Below are 20,968 nucleotides of genomic sequence, written 5' to 3'. Positions count from 1 at the left end.
AATATTGAGAGATGATTCAGACTGCTTTTCTATCACCATAATTCAAAAGCAAATGTTTCAACTCCCAGCATTTGCTGGAGCCTATTCAGTGCCAAAGCCAAGCTAGATATTTTATATATGTACCTCATGCAAAATTCCATATCATGAGATGCTAAAGGGCTTCCACTTAAAATATTCACATCCTTGCTGGTTTTAATAGTGGACATGTTATTGCTAACCTTCCTGTCCTTCATTTTTTTCCCATTACTTCACACTATTACAAGCTATATCTTTAAGAGGCAAAACAAAAACTCTGATCTTTGGAAAGCTATTAGAGAACAGCTGTCATCATAATAACCATATAAGTAGAATATAAATATCTTAGCCATAGATGGCTGACAAACATGTAGAATGTACGCATAATTCATACAATACTTGCCTCTGGAGTTCCTAGTGCTTTCACAGCATTCAGATCAGATCCTGAGGAAAAAGTATTTTTTGCCCCACGGACGATGAGACCTTTCCCCTCTGTCCAATTTTCCAATTCAATCACTTTTTCCAGAAGCTGCAGCATCATAACGCCTGCCAGAGAGGGGAGGGGGAATCACAGACACATAAAATGTTGGACAAATAGAGATAATTGAGAAACTGTAAGGTGTCCAACAAGACTCTTAGGTCACAAATTTTACAAATGCTGAATGTCTATCCAATGCCTGTAATGTTGGTACTGAGTACATACAAAGAAGATAAGCATGACAGTCTCTCTGCTGTAAAAACTTACAATTTGTTAGTGATCTCTCTCCCCCCCTTAATTAAGAAACCACATAAATATGTGGTTAGGTAGGGAAAAAAAGCTGCCCGTGAGTATGAGAAACCTGTACCAGTAGTTAAACTAATCTTATTGACTCTATGAAATAAACATAAGAGATGAAATGGACCATGAAGAGTATCTGCTTGGGTGATCTTCAGGCAAGGACCTGAAAGTTGTGAGTGTAGGGCCCATTCATCATCTCTCAACCCAACCCAACCCCATCACTCTAATCAAAGTAGCTCTTCCTGTATTAGTTTTAAACACTAGGCATCAAATTAATACTTGTTTCCATTTGAATAAAAAGCTTTACGAATATAAATCATAAAGTATAGCTATTCAGTAGTTAGTTAAAATTAGCAGCTAGCTAGTCTAAAATCTCTAGAACAGTCTTATCTTTCTAATTTTATTTTCTTCTAGGCTCATATAAAAGTTGCCTTTTATTCTCTGAACCAACTGAAGGTATGGAGCTGCACTGTCCAATGAAGTAGCCACCACCCACATGAAGTCACTGAGCGCCTGAAATATGGCTGGTCTAAACTGAGATGTGCAGTGGTGTAAACAGTTTTGGGCAGGAAAGAGCTCTTGACAGGAAGCCCCTTCTGTCCTGTCACTAACCTTAGACCAGGCAACCCCATCCTCTACTCATCTCTGGCCTTAGGCACAACTATCAGATCTCTGGATGACACAATACATTGCCTAACCTGTTGGTTCTTTCCATAGATCAGATAAGTAGAGATGAAGAATAAGTAACAGAGGACTAGATCTCTTCCCGAGCTGCTTCTTTAGAAATCTCAAGAACAAATCCATGCAAACAAATTATGTGAACAAGAGCATCTAAAGAAAAATCACAAGAAATCAACAAGCGAGCACACAGTGGGGGGGTGGCAATGACTCAGACACCTTATCTCAGTGACTGAGATTATGTCCCCTTTTTCCTTTAAAACTTTCATGGCTGAGCAGAATCTTCAGAGGTGGTTTTTGTGGGACACTGGGTCCACCATCTCCCCAAACTGCCAGCATTCTGACTAAAAGCAACTTTCTTTCCTAATAACACTTGTCTTGAATGCTGATTTTTGAGTAGCAAGCCACCAGACCCAATTCGCTAATAGGAGTGTAAAATACACAGCAGATTTCAAAGACCTGGTATGAAAAAAAGAGGAAAATATCTCATTGATACTTTTTATATCAATCACAAGTTCCAATATTCTGAATATACTGATTAAACACAATATTATTAAAGTTAATTTAACCCTTCTTTTTCCTTTTAAAAATAGGGCTACCAGAAAATTTTAAATGATATATATACAGCTGATACTTGTGTCCTGCATTATATTTCTATTCGTTAACATTAATAGCAAGAGATATTTCTGAATTCTGCTGAGTGTAAAGAAAAGTCATCTGTGTTTATAGACTCATCACTGATAATTTACAAAGTTTACAGTCTATCGAATTTTGTCTATAGCTATGATTATATAAAGACATAAAACTTTATTGGGATATTTTTGAACCCAATATTTCAAATGCTACTACAAAATATAATTCACAACCCCCTCCCTCCATGAAGCATATAACTGATAAACAGAGACTGCCAAAATCACCTTGAAACATGAGTGCTGGGTAGACAGCAAGGTTGTTCATTGGCTTCTGTATTACATCATGGTAGAATAACTCAAATTTGAGCTTTGGCAAAAAATTACAAATTATCCAGGTCCTGGACCTTGAGGCCTCTTAAATGTAAAATTCTTATATGCCAAGAGTGTTTCCTAGCAATAGAAGGTATTTACCTGTATCTCAGAGTTAGAAAAAGGGCAGCAAATAGGCAAGTGCAGTGCTTTCACCGATTATGAGAATTACATGGTTAAAATGAGTCTTATTTTAGTTCACAAAAAAAATTTTTTTTTCATTTTAGGCTTTTCTCTTTAGTTTTTAATCTTTGAAATAGCCTTCCTTTTGTCTCCCAGTGACAGCTGAACACAAATGAAGTTATTAAGCAATTAAAGCTCAATTTGATTAATTTTATCAACATCTGTATTCATATTTTTTAAAAAGTTAAAATATACACAATTAGTAAAAAAAATGTTCCTAGTTCAAATGGTGCCCACTCTTGCCACTATTATTCAACAGAGTTCTAGAAGTACTTGCCACAGCAATCAGAGAAGAAAAAGAAATAAAAGGGATCCAGATTGGAAAAGAAGTAGTATAACTCTTACTGCTTACAGACAACATGATACTATACATAGAAAATCCCAAAGATATTATCAGAAAATTACTAGAGTCAATCAGTGAATTTAGTAAAGTCACAGGATACAAAATTAATCAATACACAGAAATTATTTGCATTCCTATATACTAACAATGAAAAATCAGAAGGAGTAATTAAGGAATCAATCCCATTTACCACTGCAACAAAAAGAATAAAATACCTAGGAATAAACAAACATGAGTTTGAGTGAACTCCGGGAGTTGGTGATGCACAGGGAGGCCTGGCGTGCTGTGATTCATGGGGTCACAAAGAGTCGGACACGACTGAGCGACTGAACTGAACTGAACTGAAACCTACCTAAGGGAGACAAAACAGCTGTATACAGAAAACTGAAGACAGTGATGAAAAAAATCAAAGACAACATAAACAGATGGTGAGATATACCATGTTTTTTAATTGGAAGAGTCAATATTGTGAAAATGACTATACTACCCAAAGCAATCTACAGAGTCAATGCATCCCTATCAAAGTACCAATTGCGTTTTTCACAGAACTAGAACAAAAAAAATCTCACAATTTGTATCGAAACACAAAAGACCCTGAGTAGCCAAAACAATCTTGAGAAAGGGAGCTGGAGGAATCAACCTTCTTGATTTCAGACTATACTACAAAGCTGTTGTCATCAAGACAGTATGGTACTGGCACAAAAACAGAAATATAGACCAATGGAGCAAGATAGAAAGCTCAGAGATAAACCCACATACCTATGGGCACCTTTTCTTTGACAAAGGAGGCAAGAATATACAACGGAGAAAAGACAAGTCTCTTCAATAAGTGGTGGTGGGAAAACTGGACAGCCACATGTGAAAGAATGAAATTAGAACACTTCCTAACACCATACACAAAGATAAACTCAAAATGGATTAAAGAACTAAATATAAGATGAGAAACTATAAAATTCTTAAGAGGAAAACATAGGCAGAAAACTCTTTGGCATAAATCATAGCAAGATCCTCTATGACCCACCTTCTAGAATAAGGGAAATAAAAACAAAAACAAACAAGGGGGACGTTATAAAACTTAAAAGTTTTTGCATTGCAAAGGAAACTATAAACAAGGTATAAAGACAACAAAAGACAACCCTCAGAATGGGAGAAAATAACAACTAACAAAGGATTAATCTCCAAAACAGATAAACAGCTCATGCAGCTCAATACCAGAAAAACAAACAACTCAATAAAAAAGTGAGCAGAAGACCTAAACAGACATTTCTCCAAAGAAGATATACAGATAGCTAATAAACATATGAAAAGATGCTCAATGTCGTTATTACAGAAACGCAAATCAAAACTGTGAGGTATCACCTCACACAGGTCAGAATGGCCATCATCAAAAAACTACAAAAAATAAATGTCAGAGAGCATGTGGAGAAAAGGAAACCCTCTAGCACTGTTGGTGGGAATGTAAAGTGGTACAGCCACTATGCAGCACAGTAATGGAGATTCTTTAAAAAACTAGGAATAAAACTACCATATGACCCAGCAATCGTACTACTGGGCATATACCCTGAGAAAATCAAAACTGAAAGAGACACATGTACCCCAATGTCCACTGCAGCACTATTTACAATAGCGAGGACATGGAAGCAACCTAGACGTCCATCAACAAATGAATGGATAAAGAAGGTGTGGTACATATAAATGATAAAATATTCCGTTCCGTTCCGTTGCTCAGTCGTGTCCGACTCTTTGCGACCCCATGGACTGTAGCCTACCAGGCTTCTCCGTCCATGGGATTCTCCAGGCAAGAATACTGGAGTGGGTTACCATTTCCTTCTCCAGGGGATCTTCCTGACCCAGGGATCGAACCCGGGTCTCCCGCATTGGAGGCAGATGCTTTAACCTCTAATGAGGTGGATGAACCTAGAGCCTAATATACAGAGTGAAGTAAGTCAGAAGGAGAAAAACAAGTATCATATATTAACACATATACATGGAATCTAGAAAGATGGTACTGATGAACTTATTTGCAGGGCAGCAATGGAGACACAGACATAGATAACAGACCTGTGGACACAGTGGGGGAAGGAGAAGCCGGGAGAAATTTAGAGAGTAGCATGGAAACACACACATTACCATATGTAAAACAGACAGCTAGTGGGAATTTTCTGTATGATACAGGGAGCTCACACCAGTGCTCTGTGGCAACACAGAGGGGATCCGGTGGGAGGAGGGAGGGGGGTTCAGGAGGAAGGGGACATATGTATACCTATGACTGACTGATGTATGGCAGAAACCAACACAATATTATAACAGAGTTATGCTCCAATTAAAAATAAATAAATTTTTAAAATATTCCTGGTTCATGTGACAACGTTTTGTTTTTTCATGTTCTACAAAGAGTATCATGACTTTCAAGAATTCTGTCTACAGAGTTTAAGAATAAAATTCACAAGATGGCAGGTTAGATTTGGTATCATTCTTTAACATAAGAAAGATCTCTATACCTGAGAAGGCATTCATTTTGCTTGGATTGTTCAGAGTAAGAATGCCAATGCCATTGTTTTCCTTCTGAAGGTCAACGGATCCACCAGGAAACTGTTCAAGTTTTTTTTTCACTTCTTCTTCATGGAAGCCATGAGAAGTATTATAAAGTGACAATCCTATCTGATGCAGCAATTTTGTCTTTACAGGGTTAGGCGATGTTTTCAAAAGACTTCTTGCCATTTCTGGAAAAAAAGAGAGAAGTATGCAGTAGTCTAGCTAAACAGACACTTTTCTAATATAATATATTAACAGGCTTTAGCGAGAGACCTGTCTGTTTACTGAAAGGACTTCCCTACTTTTCAAAGCACTCTAAGTACCAGATTGCTTCCCTTCTCCCAGCTTCTCAAAGCAAACAATTCACAAAGTACATTATTTCAGTACATCACTGGGAGATGATGACACAGTTACAGGACATTCACTGAGATCCAACGCACTAGGAAGGTTTAGAAAACTGTTGCTGTTATGTAGTGAGCACCATCGCCTGCCTTCAGGGAGTTTTCTTCATGATGGCAGTTCTTCTTCTAACTCTAAATCTAAGAAAAAATTTAGTCCAAAAGTCCCTTTGGAAACAACCTCTAGGCAGAAATGCAACAGAGCAGTATTCCTGGCATTATCCTTACCTTATGTAATGCTCTCACAGAAATAGCTGGAAGGAGTCCCGAGGAAAATAGGGAAAGAAATACGAACATACGTAAGGTTTCTGCATTCCCCAAAGTTCTGTCAACCCTTCTCATTTTATACATCTCATCTCCGGGTAATCACCTATTTGTTAAATGCTTTTTTGTAAGTATTTTTGCCGACATAAAAAATATACTCAGAAACGATACAAATCATAAGTTATAGTTCAATGAATTTTCACAAGGCAGATACATTCAAGTAAATAGCACTCAGATCAAGAAACAGAACATGAACCTTATAAGGTCCACCATTTATTGTGCCACTTTTTGGTCTTGACTCCAAATAAGGATAACAACTATCTTGACTTCTAACACTCAAGATTAGTTGGCCTGCTATTGAACTTTATATAAACCGAAAACTATGGTATATCTTCTTTTGTCTGGTTCCAACTGTTTGTGACACCTATTACTATTATTATGTGTAATGAGATTCTAAATAGTCCATTCTTTTCATTATTGCATTTCATTATATGAATATACCACTATTCATCAGTTCCAATGTAAATAGACATTAGGGTTGTTTCTGGGTTTTGGCATTACAAGGAGAGCTGCTGTGAACATTTTAGTATCTGTCTTTGGGTCAACACATATGCACTTCTGTTGGCTATATCTAAAAATAGAAGTACTGGATCAGGCAGCAGCTGGCTAAAACTGATTGTTAAACATTGAAGAATTTTGCAAGTTGTTTTTTTTAAACCACTGATAGCTTGAAATTGTAAGAAATAAAATAACTTAAAATGGTCCATTTTCAAGGGTGCTGGCTTTGAGTGGAACAATTACTACCAGCCAAAGTGACCTGACTGCTTACTGACGTAGTAACCGTAAGGGTTATAAAACTGCAAAGTCCAGGCAAACAAAGGGAGCGTGGAATGTCTAGTATTTTCGTGGAGGCTCATCTACTGGTGAATTTAAAACAGGAAAACCAGGAATAGGTGCACAGGAAAGGAAGAAACAAGATGTCAGGGAGGGGCAAGCCCATAAAGAGAGAGGGAACAAACCTAGGCAACGTCCGGGAAGACTGTTCATTCCACAGTACTCAGCCAAGAAGGAACTGGGGGAAGGACATGCATGCTAGGGGAAAAAATTGCTTGTTTTAATGACACTGGGTATGCCTGCCCACCAGACACCAGATCTTGCAAGACCATCATTAAAGCCTCTCTTCTAGCTGCACCTAGTGTCTTCAAGTTCATTCTTTCGGTCTGAGCCGGTAGGCTTTATTTCCCACAGAAAATTACTCACGGTGAGAAGTATTAGCAAACTCTATATATCAATCTCTCTCTCTTTCTCACACTCACACACATCACACACACATTGCCATTTTCCATTTTCCAAGGACTGGTCATAATGATCACATCTGTTCATTTGTTCAACTTTAAGAGATACTGGCTAATAAGAGTTTTCATATCCACAGAGAGTGAACATTCCAGTTGTTCCACAATTTTATTAATCATTTGCTAATGTCTTTTTATTTCCTTTCTTTCCACTTTAGGTATTCTAGATAGTGGTACAGTCATTGTGGTATCACTTTGCATTTCTATGACTTCTCCTGAAGTGAAGCTCCATTTTCATATGCTAATTTGTTATTTGTATATCATCTTTTGTAAAGTGCCTCTTCCAAGTTTTTTTACCCATTTTTTCTATTTATTTACCTTTTATTCCAGCACAAGCTGGAATCAAGATTGCCAGGAGAAATATCAATAACCTCAAATATACAGATGACACCACCCTTATGGCAGAAAGTGAAGAAGAACTAAAAAGCCTCTTGATGAAAGTGAAAGAGGAGAGTGAAAAAGTTGGCTTAAAGCTCAACATTCAGAAAACTAAGATCATGGCATCTGGTCCCATCACGTCATGGGAAATAGATGGGGAAACAGTGTCAGACTTTATTTTGGGGGCTCCAAAATCACTGCAGATGGTGATTGCAGCCATGAAATTAAAAGACGCTTACTCCTTGGAAGAAAAGTTATGACCACCCTAGATAGCATATTAAAAAGCAGAGACATTACTTTGCCAACAAAGGTCCGTCTAGTCAAGGCTATGGTTTTTCCAGTAGCCACATATGGATGTGAGAGCTAGACTATAAAGAAAGCTGATCGCCGAAGAATGGATGCTTTTGAACTGTGGTGTTGGAGAAGACTCTTGAGAGACCCTTGGACTGCAAGAGATCCAACCAGTTCATCCTAAAGGAGATCAGTCCTGGGTGTTCGTTAGAAGGACTGATATTGAAGCTGAAACTCCAATACTTTGGCCCCCTGATGTGAAGAGCCGATTCATCTGAAAAGACCCTGATGCTGGGAAAAACTGAGGGCAGGAGAAGGGACGACAGAGGATGAGATGGTTGGATGGCATCACCAACTCAATGGACATGAGTTTGGGTAGGCTCCGGGAGTTGGGTGTTGGACAGGGAGGCCTGGCGTGCTGCAGCTCATGGGGTCACAGAGTTGAACACGACTGAGCAACTGCACTGAACTGAACTGAACCTTTTACTACTAACTTGTAGAAATTCTTTTATTCATTTGCCTATAGTTTTTATTAAAATTCTTATGACAATAAATCCTGCATTTCCATCTCCATGGGAAATGTTATAACTGTGTATTCCTAAAGTAAACAAAAATCTACTTCCTTATTCCTCACCTCTAGATGCACCACAGGCTTCTCAAAATCAGTTTAAACCTGAACTCAACCTACTAAAATCTGTAATTACTTTATTCCTTCCCTTAACTATCTGTAGTATCAGCAACACAGAAAGCCAGAGCAGAAAACCCAATCTCCTTCCCCTCCTTCATATCTCATGTGCAACCTACCTTTTTTATTTTTTCCAATCCTTTATTTCCCCTACAACAAAGTTCAAACCTATGTCTCTGGATGAATACAATGGCCACCATTAGTTTCACACTACTCCTTAAAATCAGAACTACCTTTCTACTGGATGCTCCTAAAAGTACAAATCTACAAATACATTTTCAAAGAAACTGAAAAGATTTAAAATAGGGTGACTTCTCAGGACTTGAGCATGAACCTAAAAAATGAACATGAAGAAGAAATAAAGTGATAAAGGCTGATAAACTTAGGTCTATGAGAAATGGAAGGTGAAGTTCAAAAATATAATATTTTTACTAATTAAAATATGAAATAGCTATGAAAAAATAAAGGATTTTAGAGACTTTCTAAATTATTGGCTAAATATAAATATCAAGTTTTCTCAAGATTCTCTTAGCTAGCAGAGGAAATCTACACTAAAAATTTCAGGAGTTGTTGAGAAATGACAAGCAATGAGGCTAGAAACAAATTAGCAAATAAAACTTGTATTCTCATGCCTATATATTATACATATACATAATATATATATATATATTAGGGGAATCACTGCCCAAAACCACCTACCCTGGCCAGGGTCAACAGTAACCACTTCCATGAGTTATCTTACAACAGGAGACATTGGTAGGGAACATGGAAGCTAACACCAACCAGAAGAACTCGGGAAAAGTCAAAAGGAGTGAGACGCCAATTCTAAAGTCCTGCCAACCTCCCAGAATCCTTCTCGCTGGAATCCATCTTGGCTGAGCAATGTGCAGGCCACCAGGAAGGAACCTGAGTCAGAATGATTAGCCAGAGACAACCCAGAAACACTCCATTACCATTAAAACCCAACACTGCCAGCCACATGGCAGAGCAGCTCTGGGTTCCCCTACCCTGCTGCTCTTCACCTGGGAACCACTTCCCAATGAAGTCTCTTGCTTTGTCAACACGTTTATCTTCTGAAACAATTCATTTCTAAGTGTTAGACAAGAGCCTATTCTTGGACCCTGGAAGGCATCTCCCTTCCTGCAGACCCTTTCCTGCAACATACATAAGCTCACAGCTCCAGCCATGTGCATAAAAAATCCATCTTGATCCAAAACACTGTTCTTTCTTTTTCATCTCCTCTTTCACTATCTCTAGATTCAATTTCAGTGATCAATGTTTGTGGGAAAAGGAAAGAAATAGATCTAAACACTGCACATCATTTCAAAATGAGATTGGAAGCCTTTTTGCTTTTTAGAAGACAAATTTGAGAAACATACGTAACAACTAGATTAGCAATAAAGATAAATCTTTTAAAACAGGACAGGATTCTTTATTGGATTATTTAAAATAGACAATAGTTTCATTCTAAGGGATTGAGGGCAGGAGGAGAAGGGGACGATAGAGAATGAGATGGCTGGATGGCATCACCGACTCGATGGACATGAGTTTGAGTGAACTCCGGGAATTGGTGATGGACAGGGAGGCCTCGCGTGCTGTGATTCATGGGGTCACAAAGAGTCGGACACGATTGAGCGACTGAACTGAACTGAAGAAAAAATGGGTTGAAGCATTTCTGGACATAAGAGCCATTAAGTAAATTACACACTACATGTAGGTGTTTATAGTCAAGAAATTCATAGGACTGGGATCCTAGTATATAAACACATGTGCATATGATAAGATATATTTGGTAAGATATAACTGGTAACATTTCAATGGAAATTAACTGAGTTCTTATTAGTCATCTCCCCTTTATTAACTAGCTATTTCAGGAAAAAAGAAAAATTTTACCCTCAACAAATTTTCAGTTTTATAAAAGAAACAAAGTATGTACACACTAGGCAAAAATAACTCAATTCTCTAATTGAAAATAGAACAAAATTCCTCCTTTATTAAGCTTTATTATTAGAGACTTGATTTTTTTTCCTCTCTTCACCAGTAAACTTTTATCACGAAGTCTAAGAATTTTCTATAGGCAGAAAGGGACCTGAAGATACTAAATCAGTGTATATGGATTTATGTATTTTATGATATAAAATATCATATCAGGATTATGATATTTTATTTATGTTCATTCTTTTCAAGTTCTAACATTTTAAGCTGAAGTAGAACAAAAATTAAGCAACATCCTAATTTGCTGGGGAGTAACGAAAGGAAAAAGTAAACTCAGATTAGCTTTTCTCTACAGTGCCAAAATATTGGCAGAGGGGGCTACCTTTAAGAAACTCTCATCTTATATACTTTCAGAGTATCAGTTCTTCACCTAACTATATTCAGTTCAGTTCAGTCGCTCAGTTGTGTCCAACTCTTTGCGACTCCATAAATCGCAGCACTCCAGGCCTCCCTGTCCATCACCAACTCCCGGAGTTTACCCAAACTCATGTCCATTGAGTCGGTGATGCCATCCATCCATCTCATCCTCTGTTGTCCCCTTCTCCTCCTGCCCCCAATCCTCCCAGCATCAGTGTCTTTTCCAATGAGTCAACTCTTCGCATCAGGTGGCCAAAGTACTAGAGTTTCAGCTTCAGCATCAGTCCTTCCAATGAACACCCAGGACTGATCTCCTTTAGGATAGACTGGTTGGATCTCCTTGCAGTCCAAGGGACTCTCAAGAGTCTTCTCCAGCACCACAGTTCAAAAGCATCTATTCTTCGGCGATCAGCTTTCTTCACAGTCCAACTCTCACATCCATACATGACCACGGGAAAAACCATAGCCTTGACTAGACGGACCCTGGTTGGCAAAGTAATGTCTCTGCTTTTTAATATGCTATCTAGGTTGGTCATAACTTTCCTTCCAAGGAGTAAGCGTCTTTTAATTTCATGGTTGCAATCACCATCTGCAGTGATTTTGGAGCCCAAAAAAGTAAAGTCTGACACTGTTTCCACTCTTTCCCCATCTATTTCCCATAACGTGATGGGGCCAGATTCCATGATCTTAGTTTTCTGAATGTTGAGCTTTAAGCCAACTTTTTCACTCTCCTCTTCCACTTTCATCAAGAGGCTTTTGAGTTCCTCTTCACTTTCTGCCATAAGGGTGGTGTCATCTGCATATCTGAGGTTATTGAGATTTCTCCCGGCAATCTTGATTCCAGCTTGTGCTTCTTCCAGCCCAGCGTTCCTCATGATGTGCTCTGCATATAAGTTAAATAAGCAGGGTGACAATATACAGCCTTGACATATTCCTTGTCCTATTTGGAACTAGTCTGTTGTTCCATGTCCAGTTCTAACTATTGCTTCCTGACTTGCATATAGGTTTCTCAAGAGGCAGGTCATGTGATCTGGTATTCCCATCTCTTTCAGAATTTTCCACAGTTTATTGTGATCCACACAATCAAATTAGCACTAATCAATTAGAATGAAAATGATATAGCCTCACTCCCCTTCCAAAACAGATCTAGGAAAACAAGAAACAAGGCCCACATTTCCATTTCACAAGTAATGAAAGCTTACCTATGTGTGAAGCTTTCCTCCAGGGAGTCACCTACTTACTGTCAGATTCTGAAGCAACAGGAAAGATCTCAAAGTTCTCACTCTTTTTCTCTAAATAAATATATATATTTTTATAGCAGAATATTAATTTATTAAAAAGCTTTAAAACTTGAGGCATCACTTCAAGTAACTAAACAGCTGCCCAGAATCACAAATCTTTTGAACAGATAAGAATATATTTTACATAAAATATGTATCTGATGAAATAAAAATATTTATGTTATGAAACCGTGATATTATTATTCCTAAATTACTTCTATAAAAGACTGTTGTCTTAAATTTGAAATCAGGTTTTAGTACAGTGGCTAGAATGAAAATAAACGTAGACATGAAGAAAGCTAACCTAACATACTTGTGAAAAAGTTAGGTTTCAGAATGAGTGTGTTGTATTTCTTAACCTAGACAATGGATACACAGGTATTTATTTTTGTTGTTGCTGTTCTTTAAACTCTTTTATGCTTTTTTAACTATGTGCAAGTATGGCAAGCCACTCCAGTACTCTTGCCTAGAAAATCCCATGGATGGAGGTTGCAGTCCGTGGGGTCGCTAAGGGTCGGACACGACTGAGCGACTTCACTTTCACTTTTCGCTTTCACACATTGGAGAAGGAAATGGCAACCCACTCCAGTGTTCTTGCCTGGAGAATCTCAGGGACGGGGGACCCTGGTGGGCTTCCGTCTATGGGGTCGCACAGAGTCGGACACGACTGAAGTGACTTAGCAGCAGCAGCAGCAGCAGCAAGTATGCTATATTTCTCATTGAACTTTTTTTTAATTAAAGGATACCACTTCAAATTTGGAATGGAGAGATGTCTCTGCCTTTGCCAATAATCTCTCCCAATCTTCTAAAACACCAATTTCAAAACTAATTTTTCTAATTATTCTGTTATTTGCAAAGAAGATATTTAATAAAGGACACACATATTGCTATAGGTGGCCACGTAAGTATCTGGAGTCTCTGGCAGTTCTGAAAACTAAGAAGTGTCCTCATTAAAGGTAATAATATTTCTTAAAAGTTGATGTATGACCAGAAACCAGGTAAGAAAGAATTAGAGATGCTATCACCTCCAGTAAAGTACAATGACTCATAATGACGCTCCTGCCTCCAGTAAATTAAAAAACTCCTATCGGCAGGGACCACATCTTATTCATGGTTTCAGGGTTTTTACATTTAACATTTGTGGTACTAAATGATACCTAATGTAGTTATTACTGTATAGGGATTACTATAGTTGTTGTTATTGTTGTATGCTCAATCGTGTCCAACTCTTTGTGACCCATGGACTGTTAGCCCTCCTGGCTCCTCTGTTCATGGAATTTTCCAGGCAAGAATACTGGAGTGGGTTGCCACTTCCTCCTCTAGTGAATCTTGCCCACCCAGGGACCAAACCAGAATCTCCAGCATCTCCTGCACTGGCAGGGGATTCTTTACCCCTAGAGCCACCAAGGAAGCCCAGTGATTACTATAAACCTAACCATCATTTCCCAAACTAAATAAAAGATCTCTATCTGCCAGACAGAAAAAGTTTATTTCATTGTGAGGATTTTAGGAATTTCAAGCCCAGAATATGCAGCTCCAAGTGCTTAAGGGTATTATAATCAGCCAGAGAAGAAGGTCTCCTTTTCACTGGCCTCTGGTCAGTTTGATACAGAACCACCACTCCACTATCACTCCCAGCTTCGGAGTTCCTACCCTTCTTCACAAGAAGGATAAGAGTTGTGGGTCTGATTTTTTTTTTTTCCAGGTATACAAATCAGGTTTGCATACAACACAATCTCTACCAGATCATCAATAAAAATACTGACACTTCTTAAGAAATGAGGTTAAGTTATAGATTATAAGACATTACCTACTTAAAATGTCTGTGGTTAGTGATTCACATTTTACAAGGACTTGGTTAGTAGTGTACTTCATACTTTAACTATATAACAGATTTCTCTCACAAGGGTTAGAGTGAGGCAGTTACATTCTCTGACTTTCTCAGAATCAGAGGCATTTTACCTAGGGAGTACTGAGGCTAAGACCTAGTAACTGTTAGCAGCAAACTTAAGTGGAGAACCCATGACTTGATCTACTTTCCCCCGTCCTTCTTCCAAAGAATGAAACTATTGGTTTTGAGCCAAGATAAGTAATTCAGTCACAGCATTACTGCTTTCCGTAGAAAGCAACAAAGTGAAACTATTTCCACTGGTACTGCTGCCACTTTGGATTTTCTTTGTTCTGATTCCCCTTCTTTCCTCCTTTTCGTCTCTACTGCCTTCTCTCTCACGCTCCCCTCTCTGCCTCTCGGCTTGTGTGGGACTTGGAACCAGCGGCTGCCTTTATCTTGGGAAGGCATTTGAAGAAGATTAAAGCTGTAGGGCTCAGGGTTCCTTAGGCCAGCTTCTCTAGTCTAGGAAAAATAAGCTCCCAAGGTCATTGGCCAGATGAGTTCACAAAACTGAGAGGCCTACACAGAGAGAGCCAAACACAACATGACCAAGCTGGCTTTTGCCTAGAATATGCTCTCTGCACATTTTGCCCCGAGTGATAAGTCATATATAGAAGGGCCCATTACATGTAAGATTCATTTGGGGATGAGGTCTTTTCCATGTTGACCGTTAGTTTAATATAAGAGAACTGTGCCAAAGAAACTTGATGCAAACTTAGATGGCTATTTTAAAAAAGAAAAAAGCTGCCTATGTTTTCCATAGTATTCTGTTTAGGCAAAATAAAAAAGTTAAACTAGAAAATAAGAAGGAGTAAGACTTGTAAAATCATTAGCATTTTTAATTATTATGAAGGGATAAAAGAATCAATAAATAACATATCTTTTCTCATTCTTAGGAGTCTGTCTGTTTTGTCTTCACATACATCCCCCTCACCACCACTTCCAATGAAGCTTCTCAGGTGGCACTAGTGGTAAAGGAATCCGCCTGCCAATGCAGATGTAAGAGACGCGGAGTCGGGAAGATCCCTCGGAGAAGGAAATCGCAACCCACTCCAGTATTCTTGTCTGGAGAATCCCACAGACAGAGGAGCCTGCTGGGCTACAGTCCATAGGGTTGCAAAAAGTCAGACATGACTGAAGTGACTTAGCATGGCACCCCACTCCAATATCCAAAACAAGGGCAATCAGTATAGACATCATCAGATGTACCTCTTTACACTTAGATCATTACCAAATTTAAACATTATGTCACTAATATTTTTGCCTCATTAGGCATCTTTGATATGCTCATTTTTCCTTGGAAACCTCAGAATAAAAACCTCATGGGTCCTTTTCTCTAGGGATTCCATTTTTTTTTTTTTTGGCCCCCCAAACTCCTGTCCTCCTTCCACTAACTCTCCCTTCTTTTCTCTCCTCATATCTCCTTGTCTGTGGCAGAGAATAGTACCTGAGAAACTCAAGGACACTGCTAAGCCTCTCGAGTTTGCTGATTCCAAGATGAGGGGTCCAATCCTTGACACTGGATAAGAGCCTACTATGAATACTTGCTGGAGAATGGCACAGCAAGCCGCTCCAGTATCTTGCCTGGAGAATCCCCATGGACAGAGGAGCCTGACAGGCTACAGTCCTTGGGGCTGCAGAGAGTTGGACATGACTGAGGAACTTACCACTTATCACATGAATCAGTTCAGTTCAGTAGCTCAATCATGTCTGGCTCTGTGACTCATGCACTGCAGCCTGTCAGGGTTGCTAACCCATCCGGCTGGTTGCTTTGCTGTCCTACCACAAGCAGATTCAGCCCAGCTGAACAAGCTCACAATCATGCCATCAAAAAGGGGAAAGAGAAGAGATCCAAGATCAAAGGTTTCACTCTCTCCATGTTTTCTAACTTTTTCAAAGGCAAACAAGTAAGCTCCCCTCCCTGCAGAGACTAAGCTCTCTGTTCTCTTAGAAGCTGTAACCTGTTTCATCAGGTGCTGGAAATATCCAGGGAGTAAACACAAACACATACTGAGCAAGAAAACAATAAGCATAAGGCAGGGAGTAAACAACAAAAAATCAGAACTATTCCATTTCAGACTGTCAGCATATGACCCGTTTTTTGGAATCTGAATTTGGTTTTAGGCTATCATTAATTAACACTTCACTTCCCTGGTGGCTCAGATGGTAAAGCGTCTGCCTACAATGCGGGAGACCCAGGTTCGATCCTCTGAGTTTGGGAAGATCCTCTGGAGAAGGAAATGGCAACCCACTCCAGTACTCTTGCCTGGAAAATCCCATGGACAGAGGAGCATGGTAGGCTACAGTCCATGAGATCACAAAGAATCAGACACGACTGAGCGATTTCATTTTCTTTTTTTTTTTTAATTAACCTACCTTTCAAGTTTCACTACTTGAGTTATACACTACTGTGTATGTAGTGAGTATGCCACACATACCTTTTTTCCTCCCAGCCAAAATGAACTTCTTTCAGTTTTTCATATCCTTCAGGTGCTCTATTCATTCCAACCCTCTGAGTATGTGATTCCCCATTACACTTTTTTCTTCCTCAGGGCAACTCCAAATCAAGTCCTCTAATACTCTCAACTACACAAAATACTCTGTCTGCTCTCACAATGTTTAGATCCTTCATTAACCCTCACTCACACTTTGCTGTAACTACTCCTTTAACCAAATCTTCCCACTAGATTTAGCTGCAAGAGGACATTCGCAATGCCTGGTATAGTACTTGACAAATATTTGCCAATAACAATTTGGCACACAAGGCTTGAGAATTCACAACACAAGACAAGGCTAAAGAATCTGTCCACAAGTCAACTCTACCTACTCTGTTCATTAATCCCACCACTCACCCTGTTTCAGTTCCATTCTTCTCTGCAAGCTGGTCTCTCTTCTTTGAATGCTGATCACTGCCAACTCACCAGCTAACTAAGATCTACTTATCTTTCAGGTCAGACCAATAAACTATCAAGAAAAGATCAGCTGTTTTATTACTATGCTCCTCCCTCCCCCAGTTGATTTCACAATTACATGTGTGTGTGCAGCATTAAAAAAGAATTGTTGAGGCTCAAAAAGAATACTAGAATGAAAGAACATTTACCAAAAATGAGTTTTTCACTTTTGTTGTTGAAAAGCTGGCTGCATGAAATGAATGATGCAAATTTTACTTAAGATAACTTAATATGGGCAGCGAGAAGGACAATTATAGAGTTCCCAGAGAACATTACTGACGGTTGGAATCCATTTCTAGGCACAAATAGAGCTGCTGCTGCCAGGGCTGCCTCATCAGCAAATCGAAACTGAGACTTCCTCCAGTAGATAACTTTCTGTATTTAAGGCTTTATCCTCCCTGTGAGCACTCACACACTTGGCATTTGGCCCAACTCCTTTGAAATTAAGCTGTTCCCACTGGAACTGTGCTGGGCGATGACCTGCGATTTGTTTAGGAATTTTCCCCTTTCAGGGACTCTGTTGTTGGTGGTCAGTCACTCAGTCGTGTCCAACTCTTTGCGACCCCATGGACTGCAGCCAGGCTTCCTTGTCCTTCACGATTTCCTGGAGTTTGTTCAAACTCATGTCCATTGAGTCAGTGATGCCATCCAACCATCTCATCCTCTGTCCTCCCCTTCTCCTGCCCTCAATCTTTCCCAGCATTAAGATCTTTTCCAATGAGTTGGCTCCTCGCATCAGGTGGCCAAGGTATTGTAGCTTCAACTTCAGCATCAGTCCTTCCAATGAATATTCAGGACTGATTTCCTTTAGGATTGACTGGTTGGAACTCCTTTGCAGTCCAAAGGACTCTCAAAAGTCTTCTCCAGCACCACAGTTCAAAAGCATCAATTCTTTGGTGCTCAGCCTTCTTTACGGTCCAACTCTCACATCTGTACATGACTAATGGAAAACCCATAGCTTTGAATATACAGACCTTTGTCAGCAAAATGATGTCTCTGCTATTTAGAATGCTGTCTAGGTCTAGCATAACTGGATGGTGTGATATTTAAAAATTACAGTCCTTGGACTTCCCTGGTGATCCAGTGGATAAGACTCTGTGTTACCAGCACAGGGAGCCCAGGTTCAATCCCTGATTAGGGAACTAGATCCCACACGCTACAACTAAGTGTTTGCATACCACAATGAAGGTCAAAGATACTGTGTGCTGCAACTAATACTGACACACTGAAGTCAATAAATACATATTTTTTTGAAAATGCAGTTCTTCTTCATGAACATTTCAAACAAATTAAAAAAGACAACATATCTTCTCCGGTCTCTTTCCCCTCCTTCACTTTCTTTGCCTCAGGCCCTGCCTCCAGTCCCAACTTCCTCCTTCCCTTCTCCAGTTCAGTTCAGTTCAGTTCAGTCGCTCAGTCGTGTCCGACTCTCCGCGACCCCATGAACTACAGCACGCCAGGCCTCCCTGTCCATCACCAACTCCCAGAGTTCACTCAAACTCATGTCCACAGAGTCGGTGATGCCATCCAGCCATCTCATTCTCCGTTGTCCCCTTCTCCTCCCGCCCCCAACCTTTCCCAGCATCAGAGTCTTTTCCAGGGAGTCAACTCGTCGCATGAGGTGGCCAAAGTATTGCAGTTTCAGCTTTAGCATCAGTCCCTCCAATGAACATCCAGGATTGATCTCCTTTAGAATGGACTGGTTGGATCTCCTTGCAGTATAAGGGACTCTCAAGAGTCTTCTCCAACACCACAGTTCAAAAGCATCGATTCTTCGGCGATCAGCTTTCTTCACAGTCCAACTCTCACATCCATACATGACCACGGGAAAAACCATTGCCTTGACTAGACGGACCTTGGTTGGCAAAGTAATGTCTCTGCTTTTTACTATACTATCAAGGTTGGTCACAACTTTCCTTCCAAGGAGCAAGCGTCTTTTAATTTCATGGCTGCAATCAGCATCTGCAGTGATTTTGGAGCCCAAAAAAATAAAGTCTGACACTGTTTCCACTGTTTTTCCATCTATTTCCCATGAAGTGATGGGGCCAGATGCCATGATCTTTGTTTTCTGAATGTTGAGCTTCAAGCCAACCTTTTCACTCTCCTCTTTCACTTTCATCAAGAGGCTTTTGAGTTCCTCTTCACTTTCTGCCATTCCCTTCTCCAGGACAGGTTCTAATATGGTTCAGACCCTGGGAGTCTCTACCCTAGGTTCGTACTTCTGTGCCTATTCCTTTTCAGGCCTTTTGAGAGATACTCACTCTTCTCTCCTTAACTTCCTCAGCCCTATTCGTTCATTAGGCCAAGACTTTTTAGAAAAGTATCATGCTGGGATTTCTTTCTCCCCCAGAAAAGGAAATAATTAATAATTCTAGAACTTGACAGTAGATAAATATCTTTCAAAGCAATAAATGCATTCCCTGTAACACATCTATTTTTCCTGTAAGAAAACACAAGGCCAGAGGGATAGGTTTGCCCAGAACCTCAGAGCAATAAATAACACTGTTATCCCTTGACACTTGATTGTTCCCAACTTCTACATGCTACTGACATCCATTCCTACTGAGATCAAATTTTTCAATAAAGTCTTCTATTATCTACTGTGTTATACTATGTAAATAATCTGTTTCTCTCCCATCCCCCCTCTGAAATTTCTCAATTTCTTCATAGGAAGACAGCACCTACCTTTTAAAACATTTGACCTCAAGGGGATATAAATCTTCAAAAAAATTGTAGTTCTGCTCAAACCCAGGTTTGATATTTAGGGCACCTGATCTCAAAGACAATGGAATGTTTTCTTTCATTGGTATGTAGAATTTTCTAAAAAGACAAGATGAGTCTGAAAAGACAGCTCTAAGAGGGTCTTTATAGTATGCAAATAAACAGGTAAGCTTAACTTAGTTCACCTGTCAGAAGTACAATTTGTATCTAAATATTCTCCTTTGAGTTTTGTACCAGGTTAAAAGATCTCTGTGTATGGCTGTATGTTATGTCACAGGTATGTCTTATTTTTATACTTCCAGATGGTACTGCCAAAATTAATTTATAAAAAGAGCTTCATTTAATTGGTCTAAAAATGTTACTTATATAAATTATCAGAAATATAAAAGCAACTCACACAAATGCTTTTGTGGTTCATGTGACAGTTTAAATTTGTTAGTCTAACTGAAACAGGCGTGTCTTTAGAGTCATCAGCACTGAATATAATACTTATATTCCACATGCGTTTACTAGTCAGATAAATTTACATTATCTCTGCTGCAAATCTGTCAGAAAGAAAATCTGCTTGAGATGATGGCTGACTTTGTCTAATGACTCATTAAGTTTTTGTGAGTAACTTAAACATAAATGTTGGGAACAAATAATTCAGGTAGATGAAAATGGGATAAGAGTTTTAGGTGCAACAATTGTATTTTATGATATATGTACTTAAAAATAGCATACTGAAATCTTTTGAGGAAACTTAAAATGTCAGAGTTTTGCTAAGATAAATTACATGACTGACTAGAATTGTTTTTATCATACACACTAATTTCCCACCTACATGTGTCTTTTTTAAACGCTTCTGTTTCATCCTTTGTCTATGCCTTTAA

At 39.1% G+C, this 20,968-nt stretch overlaps 1 protein-coding gene across 5 annotated transcripts in view; it reads right to left on the bottom strand.

Annotated features, from left to right (window-relative positions):
* ECHDC1 (ethylmalonyl-CoA decarboxylase 1) overlaps positions 1-20,968 on the bottom strand; it is a 55,011-nt gene that overhangs the window by 26,751 nt on the left and 7,292 nt on the right. For 2 of the 5 annotated variants that reach the window (XM_055433921.2, XM_055433922.2), the window contains exons 2-3: positions 5,500-5,721; positions 419-561 (exon numbers count right to left, since the gene is read on the bottom strand). In XM_055433921.2, the coding sequence (XP_055289896.1) occupies positions 419-561; positions 5,500-5,721 (365 nt within the window). Of the gene's footprint in view, positions 1-418; positions 562-5,499; positions 5,722-7,214; positions 7,288-12,455; positions 12,546-17,276; positions 17,381-20,968 lie in introns of those variants that run through there. The other 3 variants (XM_055433918.2, XM_055433919.2, XM_055433920.2) reach the window with 3 other exon arrangements.

The sequence above is a fragment of the Moschus berezovskii genome, chromosome 10, assembly GCF_049115385.1.
Source record: "Moschus berezovskii isolate FMDL1 chromosome 10, NW_MosBer_1.0, whole genome shotgun sequence".
NCBI lineage: Eukaryota > Metazoa > Chordata > Mammalia > Artiodactyla > Moschidae > Moschus > Moschus berezovskii.
The sequence above is the reverse complement of the archived record's forward strand: the minus strand, read 5'-3'. Positions and strand labels throughout refer to the sequence as shown.